Source organism: Microchirus variegatus (assembly GCF_963457635.1).
Source record: "Microchirus variegatus genome assembly, chromosome: 17".
NCBI classification, from domain to species: Eukaryota; Metazoa; Chordata; class Actinopteri; order Pleuronectiformes; family Soleidae; genus Microchirus; species Microchirus variegatus.
The window spans coordinates 22315040-22330406 of NC_139818.1; the positions used below are offsets into that span (position 1 = coordinate 22315040).

General features: G+C 43.4%; 3 protein-coding genes across 3 annotated transcripts; 2 read left to right on the forward strand and 1 right to left on the reverse strand.

Moving 5' to 3' along the window:
• Positions 1-433: 433 nt before the first annotated feature.
• On the forward strand, positions 434-3450 carry hexd (hexosaminidase d; the record flags this gene model as incomplete). Its single annotated transcript, XM_083904200.1, has 12 exons — positions 434-489; positions 592-698; positions 1027-1142; positions 1523-1610; positions 1690-1854; positions 1933-2116; positions 2189-2260; positions 2335-2533; positions 2621-2782; positions 2861-2968; positions 3064-3153; positions 3279-3450. The coding sequence occupies exons 2-12, from the start codon at positions 612-614 to the stop codon at positions 3448-3450; spliced, it is 1443 nt and encodes a 480-aa protein (XP_083760326.1). The 5' UTR covers positions 434-489; positions 592-611.
• An 857-nt stretch (positions 3451-4307) lies between these two features.
• On the reverse strand, positions 4308-6727 carry cybc1 (cytochrome b-245 chaperone 1). Its single transcript, XM_083903853.1, has 6 exons — positions 6650-6727; positions 5567-5654; positions 5447-5488; positions 5149-5319; positions 4913-5057; positions 4308-4503 (listed from the first exon to the last, which is right to left on the reverse strand). Exons 2-6 carry the CDS (start codon positions 5652-5654, stop codon positions 4347-4349), a joined length of 603 nt encoding a protein of 200 aa, XP_083759979.1. The 5' UTR covers positions 6650-6727; the 3' UTR covers positions 4308-4346.
• Positions 6728-8339: 1612 nt separating this feature from the next.
• narf (nuclear prelamin A recognition factor) lies at positions 8340-13526 on the forward strand (the record flags this gene model as incomplete). Its single annotated transcript, XM_083903611.1, has 11 exons — positions 8340-8468; positions 8554-8619; positions 8844-8972; positions 9068-9200; positions 9466-9600; positions 10277-10395; positions 10560-10692; positions 11166-11238; positions 11470-11607; positions 12220-12377; positions 13279-13526. The coding sequence occupies exons 1-11, from the start codon at positions 8412-8414 to the stop codon at positions 13524-13526; spliced, it is 1389 nt and encodes a 462-aa protein (XP_083759737.1). The 5' UTR covers positions 8340-8411.
• Between the last annotated feature and the right edge of the window lie 1841 nt (positions 13527-15367).

Below are 15367 nucleotides of genomic sequence, written 5' to 3' on the forward strand. Positions count from 1 at the left end.
GTGATAACCGCCGTTAACCAGTTGTTAGAAAACAACCTATGTCATACTAGAGTTACATTAAGCATATTAAGCATTTTCATGTTCAATGCCACACATAATGATACAACGCGTACGTTCATACATGGTCGCATTCGTTCGTCAATCCATTCATCGCAGCTAGTGAAGTACGTTTCATGTTGGTACTCTTTCGCCACATCCCCGATTCATGTCAGTTGTCTATCCAACGTGAAGCTAGCTTCAGCGCACTGTACCCGGTCCCAGTCAGACTAAGCCAATCAATTGCCGACACTGTTTACTAGCATCGAACCTAGTCTGTGGCAGCGAATCTGTAACGCTTTAAGTTAAAGTAGTAATATTTAATCGTATTTTTTGTCCACAGCGATATTAAGAACGTGTCCCTAATGCACCAATGCGTTGTTAGCTATCCTTAAAAAAATCAAATAATACATAAGAAGAAGGACAAGAGGCGTGTACTCTCCGGAAATACAGGTGAGCTGTACAGCAGAATACAGTCTGATACCTAATATCCGGGTCTCTGCTCAGGTCATCTGACTAATTATTCAATATTTAACATTTAAAAACACACGGTAGCACTAACGTGTAGTAGCAGAATGGAGTGTCCACCCTGGCCAAGGGGGAAGAAACTGGTTCACCTGGATCTGAAAGGTGCACCTCCTACAGCAAAATACCTCCACCAAGTAAGAGCACACAGCAGCAGCAGCAGCAGCAGCAGCAGCAGCAGCAGCAGCAGCAGCAGCAGCAGCAGCAGCAGCAGCAGCAGCAGCAGCAGCAGCAGCAGCAGCAGCAGCAGCAGCAGCATGCAGCAGCAGCATGCAGCAGCAGCAGCAGCAGCATGCAGCAGCAGCAGCAGCAGCAGCATGCAGCAGCATGCAGCAGCAGCATGCAGCAGCAGCAGCAGCAGCAGCAGCAGCAGCCCCCTGTCCAGCAAACACATGTACACACATGTCACAGTTCAAGCATTAAAGCGTCCTGTCCACTGCTGTTGTTTTTATTTTCTTTCCTCAGCTGATCGAGCTGTTCTCTCAGCTGGGAGTGGATGGACTTCTGGTGGAGTATGAAGACATGTTTCCTTATGAGGGCGAGCTGAAGCTGCTACAGGCCACGGCTCAGCCTGCTTACAGGTGCACTTTGTACACCATTTTGGTGGTTTTTAAAGGTCCAGTGTGCATCAAGATTACTCTAAGAGGAAGATAGGTTTTTGTAGCAGAGGATGTTTCACCACCACGTTTCATCAGCAGCCTGAAAAGACAACCGACAAGAGCTCCACTCACATAAACTCAATGCATAAACCAACATCAAATGACCATGGGTTCTGTTTGTTGACATCCGCTTTCTCATCTATTTTTGCCTTTATTATTATTTTATATCTGTCTTATCCTGTAGTCAGATCCTGTAATAAAGTTATAATCTTTCCTGTGAGATAATATGCCCTGTCCAAGTCCAGTGTTTCATGAAAAATCTTTGTTTTTGATTTATTTGGAAGTGTGTTTACTGTTTCCAGCCGCGAGGAGATATTATCCATGCAGGAGTTTGCCAAGTCTAAGGGCATGGAGGTCATCCCGCTCATACAGACGTTTGGTCACATGGAGGTGTGGCAGTGAGGCTGTAATTGACCACTTTTCACTATCGGTGCACGTGTCACATTGTTTTTGTCTCCTTTTGTCTTAGTTTGTGTTGAAGCACCGGCCCATGTGGGGCCTCAGAGAGTTGCCGCAGTGTGTCGGCACCCTCAATCCACACGCGGAGGACGCGTTGAAGCTGGTGATGGAGATGCTGAAGCAGGTGGTGGACCTCCACCCGGGTCTGAGCACGCTGCACATCGGCGCAGACGAGGTACGGTCTCGTCGTAGATCGCTGTGTTTCGCGTGAGGCGATTTCCTCACGCGCTTCTTGTCCTCATTGTCCCCCTAGGTGTACATGTTGGGCGAGGGCGAGCAGTCAAAGGCGGCGCTGGCTTCGCCGGGACGTACGGTGCAGCATCTTTTCCTGGGTCACGTGACCAAGGTCGCCGCGGCCGTCAAGGACGCGTGGCCTCACGTGAACGTCGTCATGTGGGACGATATGATGAGAGGCATGAGCCAGGACACGCTCAAGGGTGAGATAGAAATCACACTAAACCAGATTTATTTAGTTCAATTTTATCATCTCCTCTTGTTTTTTCCCACAGCCAGTGGCCTAGTAGGTCTCGTCCAGCCCATGTTGTGGGACTACACCCCTGACCTGGATGTGGACACAACTGGTAGGGACCGTAGTCTGTCGTATATTTCAAATTAGCCTGCAGCATAGTAATATAATAGTGATGTATCCCCCCAGTGGCTCTGCTGGAGAAATACTACAGTGCTGGCCTGACGGAGCTGTGGGCCGCCAGCTCCTTTAAAGGCTCCACCTGTGTTTACACCTGCGTGACCCACACGCAGAGACACGTGGAGAACCATCTGCAGTGGCTGAAGGTGGCTGATACGTTATCTGCCGCTATAAACCTGAAGGGCATCGCCATCACTGGGTGGCAAAGGTAGGAGTCGGAGGAAGTTGAACGGTAGTGTATCTGACATTATATCCAATAATAGGCTTTTCCTTCTCCACTTTTCTGCATCGTCAGGTATGACCACCTGTCCGTGCTGTGCGAGCTGATGCCCGTGGCTCTTCCTTCGTTAGCAGCCTGTCTGCAGACGCTCATCCACGGCGAGTTCAGCGCCGAGGCTCAGAGCACAGCCGCTGAGAAGCTGGGCATCTCCTGCGTGGAGGTGGAGGCCATGGAGAGGTGAGGCCTGCCGCTCACTGATCGACGAACATTTAAAAAGTCTCTTTTTTTCAGAACTGCAGGTTGCGTTTCTCTTAGGCGATCCGAGGACGACTCACTGTTTCCGGGAAGGAGGCTCGCCGAGCTAATCGTGGAGCTCGACGCGCTGCTGAACTCGGAAGACATTCGATCTTTCGAGAACAACATGTGAGTTATTTATGATGTACTACACTGGTTGGGAAAAAAAACTAAATTTCAATTGAAATGGCAACTGATTAGCTCTGTGTATACTTTTACTGCAGGCATGTAAGAGGATGGCTGAGCCCCTTCCAGCGACAGAGGAGGATGGCGACTCCACTCATCACCATGCAGATCCACAACCAAGCATCAATGTGAGCAAAAATGTCTTTTACAATCTCAACAACCACTGTGCGCGTGTACAGCCTCTCAACGCAGCCAGATTGACTGACTTTTCCATCATCTCGACACAACATTTCGTCTGCTCTCATCTCCGCAGCTACTTGACGACGCTGCAACAGAAGACGGACACGATACGAGAGGAAATGGTGCACTTTTACCCAGAATCAACAGCCCAGGAGTGGATTGAGGAGCACGTCGCCCCCGTAACGGCTCCTTTACAGCGGATAATGGACGATATCTTAGCCTGTGTAAAGGAGATGGTGCCATAGACCGACCTGGCTGCTCAGTATCAAAGATAAAGTCAATATTTTTTTGCAAGAAACGTGGATAGATTTACATTTGATTGTTTTGCTTACCCAGTGGTGACCCATAGTGATTGTAAAATGCAGGAACTGTTGCAAAGAAAGGAATAAATACCAGACAAAGGGCATGGTTTATACAAAACACCTTTACTTTGAAATGTGATCAAGTAAAAAAAAAAAAAAGGCAATAAAATCAACAAACGGTTCAACAAAGCCTGATTTTTCTTTTAAGCAGCGCACACACCGACATTCATCATCTGCCACAGCCCTGATTCAGTCAACGAAGAAAATAACTTAAATCACCCAAGTGTTTCAGTCTCACGTTCACAAAAAAAGAGTATATAAAATGTCCAAATATTTTTACTTTAAAATCCTTCATCATGCCTGGTTACAGTTTTCACATGCATTCGCTCAGTTTAAGGCCTAGGTGTGGGAGAAAAAAAAACATGCGAGAAAATGTGATTATCAGCTGGGTGGTCCAGAAAACTGTGGGAAAAGACACTTTCACTACACATAAACATCTATTATCACGTGGAAGCCACAGTTAATCTGTAATCTGGAGTGTATACTAAAGGTAGTAATTACTTTTTTAAAAAAAAGAGTTGTTCAGAAAGCTGCATTTAGGAAACAGTGAAACACAGTCTCTTTCCCCCCCACCTATCTGAGAATTTGTTTAAAAAACTTAACGTGTATGTTTTTCCATTCTAGTTTACATATAAGACGTTTTACTGTAGCCTTCCTAGACTCTTGCACTGAAACGGAACAAATCTTTGGTGTCACCTTTCACAACCCGTCCTCAGTATTATTATTAGCAAATGCCAGAATGCACTTAATTCATTTGCAGGAAGGGAATATACTGTCGATCACATTTTATCCGTTTCCTCGTCAGAATCGCTGCTTTCATCCAAAGAGTCTTCTTCCTCTCCGAACTCTCTCTCCTCTTCCTCCTCTTGCCTGCGTCCCTGCAGCTCTTCCAGCACTAAGAAGCGTTTCATCAACGCAGCGACCGCCTCCACATCACTTGACGGGTCACAGAGCAAAGCAAATATGCGCTTTAAACCATTTGAGTCAGAAGGCATTAGAGGTATATATACGTCGATAAAGCGATAAAATGCCTTAAAGTTAAATATGGAGTCCCACAAGAGTCAGTACTGGGGTCCTACACATTTAATTTAATATTCTATTACTTAAGGAGTATCCGTCTTTATTTTAGTGCTAATTCACAAAGATACAAACACACACACAGGTCTTTTCTCTTTTATCCCGAACCGTAGCGCAATTCAAAATTTAGCACTATAATTAACTAGTTCCTCAAAAATGAGGTTCTGTTTGTCAAAATTTGGTCCGACATTGAATTTGAGGTGAATCTGAAAGGTGAATATGTTTATTTTTACAACGTGTTTGTATATGTCGACAGCAGATAACGTACCTGCGGCCCCCCAGAGTGGCACTCTGAGTGAGGGGGTAGGAGAAGCCAGTAGCCAGTCGCAAAACCAGCACATAGCCCTTCCCCAGATATCGTACCTTCTCCTCTTGCACGCAGATATCGCATAACTGCGTCAAATCCAGCACAACTGGACAGAGAGAAGACAAAAAAAAAACATATGAAGGTTTAAGATTCGGCATGAAGATTGAAGAACCCAGTGCACGGTGTCACTCACTGACCTTTCTCTTGTCCCTTTTTCCACAACGTCAGGACGGAGGCGTACAAGCTTACTGTGATGAGCTCGATCCGGTTCTTGGTTTTGTCGAACACAGCCTCCTCCCAATCCTCCATGTTTTGTATGGCCACAAACAGGCAGCCGGTCACGTAGAAGAGCTTCCACAGGACGCTGTCTGTGTGCAACATATATACGGGCCAAGACAAAGAAGTGTGAGATGCAAATTTAAAAAAACATCAATAAAAACTAACAGAAAGATATTTCAATCAGTGAAGCAGATAATGTAAATTCAGTTTGTGTACCTGAGCTGTAGTATGCAGCTGCCAGCCCAATAGATGCTATACCTGCATTGAAAATGAGACTTTCATTATCTACATGTACAGGTAATTTGAATTTGAATGATAATTATTACAGACACTTACCAACAAGAAGAGACCATGAACGAATGCCCGGGGATCTCTTCAGGTGGAGCAGAGTGCCAGTGTGCTCCTCGACTGTCATGTACCCCATCTGAGCAGGAAAACAAAAATGTTTGTTCACACATTATGTACAGATCTAATTGTTAAGAAGTAAAAGACCAATTGTGTTTCTAAAATATTACATTGTATGCTCTTTAACTTAAAGGTGAAGTAAGTAGTTTATAGTGCCATCTAGAGGTGAGGCTGAAATTTACAACAAAGAACTGCTCCTCTGCTCACCCCCTCCCTTCCCTGAGCGCTACGGTATCCTCAGCCGGTCAAATGTCGTCCTCGTCGTCTTTCTCCGTGTCAGCAGATGAGGTTCGTGAGGTGAGGGAGAGGGCGGAGCTACCGCGGCCGTAGCAGACGAAGCGGAGAGAGAGGAGGCGGGACTTCAGCTACAAGTAAAGAGACGCTTGTTTTGTTCTCTCGCGTTTGTCCTTACAGGCTCCGGTAGAAACATGGCGTCTCGCTGCTAACAGTGGCTATGCAACCGCGGCCCGCGACCGTGTTATTTTACATGACTTTTTGAAACACTACGAAAATGAAACAAAAACTATTATACAGCGACTAGACAATGCAGGAGCACATAATATGTATAAAAACAGTGGATTTTGGGTTATATAAACCCATAAATACTACACAGTGTCCCATTAAAGGCCTGTTTAGAAAGGGCATTCCAATGCATTGGATTCAATGGGTTCAATTTGTACACCACCTTTATTAAATACAATTTCCTCTGTTTGTTTCTATAACTAGAGCTGAATTCAGAGTTTAAAATAGTCAATAATAGTAAATATATCAGTCACAAAACTCAACATCTTTGACATTATGATTTTTAGTTGTTATTCAGGATACCCAGTACTGAAGACACGGAACATATTGTCCTTTTTTTAAGTTCATTGAGCAACACTTAGTCCATCCACCCTTCTTTGTTGTTGGTTTGTGGATAACTGTATGTGCTGATAGAGAGCCACACACACACACCTCTATTTCACTTGGAATGCACAAACAACGTCAACCACAACACTTTTTGGTATCACTTACCGTTTCTATGTGAAGTTTCCCTGCGATTTATCGTTCATTTGTTCGAGAGAACGCGTGTAATAAATTATGAGGAAGTTGTTTTTTCCTGTCAACTGTCTTGAATGGGTTACACTTCCTGGATCCGCCCACTGTGATTGGATAACTTGATTTTCACGACGTCTTCAAAATAAAAGCTTCGCCGGGTACAGAATAACAGATTGTATTTGCTTGCGTGTTTTGTTTACTTGTGTTTACGCGTGTTTTTTTTTTGTTAACACATCGATAGTTTAGGGAAATATAAATTATATTTGTGTTGTGCTGAAATGGGCTTCGCTGCGCCTTTTATTTTGAAAGGCTCGGTTGGCGCGTGCGCAACTCAGGTGCCGGGGATTATACACAATGGAGTCGGACGTGAACACACGACTCTAGCCCGAAATCATTGAAGCTAGAACGGTTCCAGAAGCGCCAGGGTGCCTCGGTACTTACGATGAAGTGACCGCCGAGCGGTGACAGCGAGAGAACCGCCCGCAGACGACTCTACCAGGCGGCGAACGGAGGCAAAGTAGCCGCTGAGCTCACCTGCTCTGCGGCTCCAGTGCTGCTCTTGTCCCCCAGTGACTGACTGACTGTCCTCCGCATTGAATGCCTTTGTCTGGAAGAGCCGTGAAATAGAAACCGTCCGGTGAGTTAAATTAGCTTAAACATTGACACCAATTGGTTTCATATTGTTAGATAATTCAGTTGAAATTCAAGGTCAATACAGCAATTAAATCGCATACCGTGAGGCATTTTTGCGTAGTTTACGTGGGGAAAAAAAATTACGCACGCAATTGGGTAACATTGTCCATATTTGTGTTTCTACGTAGTCGGCGGTTTTGTTGACCTGTATTCACAGCCGTGACTACGCTGTTATGACTTAGCAAAAAGGGTCAAGCTAGGCCAGGGCAATAAATAACTCCATAACAATAACAACACCCACTATGTAATATGTTACAAAGGTTCAGTTTAAATCGACATTTGTTAATATGTTAATATTAAATACAGTATCTATTGTTTTTTTTGTGTGCGTGTGTGTGTTTTTAAATGGCAGAGAACTTATAGTAGATCATTGTAAGATGTGAAACAATGAAAGATTAAATTGCAACGGAAAGATCAATCAAATTTAGCAGTTATAACAATAATTATCGCGATAAATATCACATCATAGATTGTTTTGGTTATCCTAAGTGAAAGTTAAAGTGATTGGTCGAGTAGAAAACAGTGAATTATTACCCAGATCCATGTTACTGTATAATTACGGGTAAATAATGTTTATTTCAGAGTCGAAATGTTTGTTTTCTTTTCATCATTGCAGACTTTAAATGGCCTTTAAATGATGACACCCTTCACATTATGTGCAGTAATGGGCTTTGTTTTGACTGTGTGTGTATATTTAACTAAAACCATTTAAGTTTTAATGACAGGATACAAGTTTGTGTTCAGTGCAAGTTTCCCATCATTATGAAGCTGTTGTGTTCACGATAAGAGGGGCCGCTTTGTGATAGGATAAGAGGGAGGAGGGCGGTTGTGTAGTCGCGGGAGGGTGGAGTCGACACAACAACACACAACAGCAGGCGGCAGGGACGTTCATCATGGTAATGATTCAGGGGGGGGGAACACGCCGAGAGGAGATAATCGACACTAGGACGCAACATCGACGATAAATGAATATGTATGTGGAGTTCACACATAACATAAGTGCGTGACTCTGTTTCCTTTACTTTGCAGGTAACCCACAGAGAGAATGTCGGAGGTGAGCCTTGCAAAGCGCAAGGAGAAGTGCGAGAACTGCACCAAGCAGGTGGATTTTATTTGGCCGTTTATCTTGTACACATGCTGCATTAGAGGAAAACTAGTTTTAACTGCGGCTGTTTACCTGCTTGCAGTGCAACAAGAAGCAGAACGACGGCGGTGCCGACTCGCAGCAGGAGAAAGAGGAAGTCAACGGACAGGTATTCTTTGTTTTTTTTTCCCTCGTTGTTGATCTAGCAAAATTAGTCACTGTCAAGATGTTTACTTAAGGGATTTTTTACAATCCAATTTACTAGCCGCAAGGCGTCTTTGCTCAAGTTGTTTATATTTGCGTGATAGTGTCATGCACATTTCTTATTCTAGAGGAATTTGTGGAGGAAAAAATATGTAAGAAAATGCTCTATTTTTTTGTTATTTTCCTTAGGTTAATGAAGGACCTCAGCTGTTGCTGAGTGCCTGTCTCTCCTGCGACGGCTGTCTCTCCGAGGAGGAGAGCCTGAAGATCTCTCAGCAGAGTGTGGAGGAAGTGGAGCGAGTTCTGGCGCTCAATAAGGCAATCATTTGAAACCAGACGATGTCAGGAAGTTATCTTCTTGCCCTTTGAAATCGTTATTATTCTCTACTCTTTTTCCCCTTTTGCTCTTGTAGAAATGTGACGCGTCGAAGCACAAGGTGCTGGTTGCCTCGGTTTGTCCGCAGTCCCTGCCTTTCTTCGCCGTGAAGTTTGGTCTGGACGTCGGCGACGCCGCACAGAAACTCTGTGCCTTCCTTAAGACGCTGGGTGAGCTGGCTTCTTCTTCTTCTTCTTTGGTTTTACAGCAGTAGAAATCTGTTGTTTACGTCCTGCTCTGAGTTTGTAAGGCGTTAAAAAATTAAGTGGGAGCTAACGTTGCTTTTTAATCGGTACAAATCCCCACTTTGCCTTTTGGTTTTTACAGAGCTTCTTTCATTGGTGTGCAGAAATTGCCACCTACACACTGGTATCTGTCACGGACGCTCAACATTCTTTAGTCTCACTGCTCTGTGTGTGGATGCTGCGTTTTCAGGAGTGCAGTACGTGTTTGACACCACCCTGGCGGCAGGCTTCAGCATCTTGGAGAGCCAGAAGGAGTTTATTCAGCGGTATCGCAGGAGGAACCACGACTCCCATGCGTTGCCCATGTTCACGTCCTCCTGCCCAGGTAAAACAAAAAAACAAAACAAAACTCTACGTTCTGTCTTTCTTTCGTTCCCACTTCTCTTTATTGTCCTCCCGGGGGGGAAGCTGACTGCAGCAACACGGGGGTTTATTTGAATAAAGTGAAGTCAGAGCTTGTTTTTAGAACTAAAAAATAGCAGAGAGGAGCTGGTGGGAAGAGATAGGGGGCTTTTCTTTCACCACTCCCTTTTGAGAGATTATACTCCTATAGCACTATACTGCATAGTGCAGACATAGTTCAAAAGTTTGGGCTCACTTAGAAATGTCATTATTTTTGAAGGAAAAGCACTTTTTTTTTTCAATGAATATAACATTAAATGAATCAGAAATACACTCCATACATTGTTAATGTGCTAAACGACTATTCTAGCTGCAAATGTAATGGAATATGTACATAGGTGTATAGAGGCCCGTATCCAGTGTTCTAATGGTACATTGTGTTTGCTAATCACGTAAGAAGGCTATTGGATGATTAGAAAACCCTTGTGCAATTATGCTAGCACACCTGAAAACATAATTTAGATAGTGAAAGTCAATATTAGGGAGGCTAAACCTGCGTGTACTGAAGTATGTTGACTTATGTGGTTTTCCCACATAAAACAATGAGAACAACTTAATAATACGGCACCATGTGGGCATTTGTGTGTGTGTGTGTGCAGGGTGGATCCGTTATTCGGAGCGCATCTTGGGCAGTCTGGTCACTCCTCATATCTGCACAGCCAGGTCTGCACAGCAGATCATGGGCTGCCTGGTCAAGGACTACTTCTCTAAACAGCAGGTGAGCGAGAATGTCTGGTCATAAAAACTCCACTTGCACCATTAAAATGCATCTTGTGTGCATAAATATGACTACGTTAGCTTTAACGTAAAGCATGGTGCTAATGGTGGATTCTGTTGTCTAATTTAAGCTAGGTAAATGTGTAACTGCTTTACATCTCCCAGCAGAAGCTGAGTGCAGACAAAGTTTACCACGTGGTGGTGGCTCCCTGCTTTGATAAGAAGCTGGAGGCCGTCAGAGAGGAGTTCACCAACAGCCTGCTCGAGACCAGAGACGTGGACTGTGTCCTCACGTCAGGTTCGGGCACTCTCTTTGTCTTGTATATCGTACACAAACCGCACAAATCTCATTCTAGTCATTTCATAAGTCTTAACATTACCCAGGCCTTTCAAGAAACGGACCAAAATGTCTGTTTACATGATTAAATCTTTAAATAAACACCTGAACGGTAATGTTAAATAATTAAAATTAGTGGTCTGTCTTTTTAGGGTGAATTTAAGTGAATATCTCGTCTATAAATGTAGTACATGCTGTGTATTAAATTGGTTTTACCCTGGTTTTAAAAAACAAATAGGACACCCATTACTTTATACTGTATAGGCACATCATACAGTATATCTAGGCCAACAGGAGAGGAAGCTGCAGTCACTAAGACGAGCACAAAGTCCAGTACGGTCACTCACTCGGCGCCTCTTTTATTTACTTCTTCTCATATCAGACCTACATTTGTGTCGATAACAATGTGTTAAAGTGACGCTTGATTGTTTCAGGGGAGGTCTATTACCTGATGGAGCAGAGGAAGGTTTCAGTGGAGGAGCTGGACTCGGTTCCACTGGACCAAGTGTGAGTAGTGGAAGTCTGTAAAATAAGGAATAACGCGTGGTTGTTTTTGTGCAACCTCTCATTAAACGTCAACTCTGTGAACTAGTGTCATTCACCCCTGAGGTTGTACTTTGCGTCACCGATGTACTCAAATCGGTCTTTGTTGTGCAACCGTTTGACGTCACTTTGTTCAACTCAAGTCAACATTTACTGTAGCTGTTTAAGTAAAAAAATATATATTGTTTTACGCAGACTGGGAGAGGCAGGAGACACGGCACTGGTGAGGCACGAGGGCCGAGGTTCAGAGGGTTTTCTGGAACACGTGTTCAAACACGCTGCCAAGGAGATCTTTGGTGTGGACGTCCATGAGATCACATACAAGACTCTCAGGTGAGAAACAACAGATCCCCCCCCTAACATTCAGGACATATTGTGCGTGTTTAGACTTCTACATAGGGTTAGGAATCACTGAGGTTGCGCGTTTGGCTTTAAATAACACAACCTTCTCCTCTCTGAGCAGACATTCGGCTTTGTTTACCGCTTAGAGCCGTAATCGCAATACAATGATACCGTTTTTGCTTACAGTTATGACACCATTAATACCAGGTCTAACATCCTGTAAAAGCGCAACTTTGTTACCAGATATGTGTATTTGCATACAGCGAGGAGGAAGTGAGATTCAGTCACAGGAGATGTTTTCCAGGACACCAGGTGTGAACGGTCATATTTAGCTCTGTCCCCACGTGATCAGATCTTTTCCTGATGATATGAATAACAAGTGAAAATGGCACAGAACACAACGTAGCTTACACTTGTGTCTGCGAGAGGTGTGACACTTCTGAAACTGAGAGCAAAACAACAGCACACACACACACCCAAAAAGAAACAAACTTTGGGGCTGAAGTGGAGCTAAGATTACACCCCTCATGTGCAAGGCATTAATACCATGATTATATGCCTCAGTTCTGTCTAACAACAAAAAAAACTCACTTTTTTTTACAGAAACCGAGACTTCCAGGAGGTGACGCTGGAGCGCGACGGGGAGACTCTGCTGCACTTTGCCGCCGTCTACGGTTTCAGGAACATTCAGACCCTGGTTCACCGCATGAGGAAGGGACGCGTGCCGTACCAGCTGGTGGAGGTGCTGTCCTGCCCGGGAGGTAACATCACAACCAGCAATATCGTATATAACAGTCGTAGTTTTATGGTTTTAAAGTGACTATGCAACACAGTGTGGGGTAGCATAGTTATTTCTCACCTTCTCTCAACAGCTGCAGCTTCATTTATTTGTCTATTTCACTTCCTGGCTGAATTATCGATCCTAATTTCGGCGCATGGTATTCCAGGTTCTCAACGTACCCAGTGATTGTAAATTGGAGACTCTAAATTGACCCTTGTGTCGAACAATAATCATCAGCTGATTTGTGACAACGAGCGACCCTGCCTAGAGCTGAAACAATGGATCGATTATTAATCGATCACTAAATTGTCAACTATTTTGATAATCGATGAATAGGTTTGAAGCTTTTTTCATGATTAAAACAAGATTTCTGATTGTTTCAGCTTCTTAAATGTGAATATTTTCTTCGTTTCTTTGCTCCACATAACAAAGAAATCATTAAAACTGAATCATTCTGGTTTGTGGACAAAACGAGACATTAGAGGACATTTCCAGGTTTTACACAAACCGATCAATCGTTTTTTTGGGGGGGTTTTTTGGATCAAGAAAATAATCTACAGATTAATCGATTGAGCCATGTTTTCATTATGGTACAGTTTGGTCTGGTACAGTTCGGAACACGGTGAAGCCCATAGTGAGGCTTGGGTTTCAACTGAGAACAGTATTTTGGCTTGGTACCTAGAATTGGGGTCGGATATTTTGGTACTATTCCAAATGGAAACGCCCAAAAAATATAAACCGAACCTTTCCACTCTGTCGAAATATAGTTTAACACACTCCATGGTCCCAATAAAAATGGAAAAAGTCAAGGTTTGCCCTTAATTAATCATAATTAACAGTCCTCAGTCTGTAAACCTCTCCTGTTTTTCCCTCATCATCAGGGTGTTTAAGCGGCCACGGTCAAGCGCAGAGCGAGGCGGGAGGGCGTCTGGACAAAGCCCTGGTCCAGCAGATGGAGGACGCCTACACCAGCCTGCCCGTGAGTCTCCCCGAGGTCAACCCCAACCTGCGCACCCTCTATCAGGACTGGCTGCAGGGCCAGGACTCTTCACAGGCCAACGAGCTGCTGCACACGCGGATCAGGAGCCAGGCTCAGGTCCACACACAGCCGCCACACATGCAGTGGTGACAAAGAAAAGTGGTGCGTGGTCAAGATGACGGAGAAAAAAAAGGGGGACTCGGTGGGGAAAAAGCATCCAAAGCTGAGGAAAGGTGTAATTCTTCCATTGCACCACAGGGTGGTGATGTAGATGTATGCATTTACAAAAGTGTGGATTGGCTGATCCGATGCCAACTTACACGGCAACAAACCCCTGCATCAAAACAGAAAACACAACAGGAGCTCATGAAATGAATGAATGTACATATAAAGAGTGGTTTTGTGTTTGAAACCTTAATTCGTCCCGGTGTGAAAAAACAAAAGAAAATGCTTGTTTTACTTCATGTCACCGCTGTTCCTGTCTGACAGACGAGGCAGTAGCTATGCAACAGTGTGAGCGTCCTCTATCAACGTCCTCAGTAAAGAGAGTATCTTTATTATTGTTTTTGAAATGGTACATTATTTTATTCGTTCCCATTCCACAAGCTATTTTTTTTAATTATTATTATTATTATTAAAAGTTTTCTGATTTTTTTTTTCTTTTTAATGAAACATGCATGTCATACATGTCAAACCACTAAAAATTATTCTGACAAACAAAACAAAGTGTGATGTCGTTTTACTGATTATTGCAAGAGTTTCTCATTGTGATCTGATTAATGATCAGTATAAGGGAGTTATTTATTTGCTCGTAGGGGATTTTGCTGTCGACGTTTAACCGCCATCGCAACAAGGCAAAAGTACTTATCTACAGCCCGTGCAGGCTGAGACATGCGTAGGTTGGCGGGGAGCAAACAAAAATATTGGCAAAAGAAAAAAGAATCATTTGACATTTTCACCTGAAGAGATTGCTGGATTATTTGAAATATATATGCATATAGAATATGTGCAGAACTCTTTGACTTAAAGACACGATTGTATTAAGATAAGGACCCTTAAACCAGAGGACAATATAAATGAGCAGAAATATGAATGAAATAAAAGCTTGAGCTGCAGCCAAACCATTCCGCTCTGTCATCGTCAGTGTGCCAGAACAACAATTTACATAACCTGATCTTCATTTTCAAGTCGTCGATTAGATCTCGACTGAGGAAAGCGACGTTGTCTTAAGTTACGCTTTAAAAACTAAGTTTAAGTGTAAGTATTTACACCAGGTTGACAGTTTATTCAGTGACCTCGAGCCCTTTAACAAAGGCCGTCTTTGTGGCGACGTGTTTACTTATAATACCTCTCTATTGTTTATCGTGGAGAAAGTGCAATTACGCAGCACCTAAAAGTTAAAGCTTCATTTCTGTTTCATTTTGACGAAGGAACCTGCACGACACGCAGGTGTTGCGTCACAGGAGGGGTGTGTGTGTGTGTGTGTGTGTGTGTGTGTGTGTATTAATGAAATGAAGCTTTCACCGACACCATTCCCTGAGGGATTTGCTCCTTGATGCATTAGAAAGAAGCTCTCAATGGGGTAAGCAACTTTCTTTTCTATTATTATTTTTTAGACTGAATTTGGTGACACTTTAGATTAGGGAACACATTCAACATTAACTAGGTGCTCACTAACATGCATACAAGTAGCATAGTAGCCCTTTATTAGCCACGTATTAACACCTTATGTAGGAAAAATCAAATTTATGTCATAATACAGGTAGAATAAGGTGTTAATACTTGCTTAATGATAACTATTAAAAGGCTAGGATGTTACTTGTATATGTTAGTAAGGACCTAGTTAATGGTGAATATGTGTTCCCTAATCTAAAGTGTTCTGATTATTATATTATATTATAATCTACCGCCACATTTAATGCTGTAAACACTGCAGCGGTAGATTAACTGCAGGGCAAAGGTGTGAACAGCATGTGTGTGTGTGTAGTCCC

Coding starts and splice junctions, on each gene's coding strand:
- cybc1 (XM_083903853.1), bottom strand. CDS start 5,654: ATGGGGTACATGACAGTCGAGGAGCACACTGGCACTCTGCTCCACCTG. Junction 5,320..5,446: donor AGCTGCATACTACAGCTCAG/GTACACAAACTG, acceptor TGTTGCACACAG/ACAGCGTCCTGTGGAAGCTC. Junction 4,504..4,912: donor GCCACTCTGGGGGGCCGCAG/GTACGTTATCTG, acceptor TGACCCGTCAAG/TGATGTGGAGGCGGTCGCTG.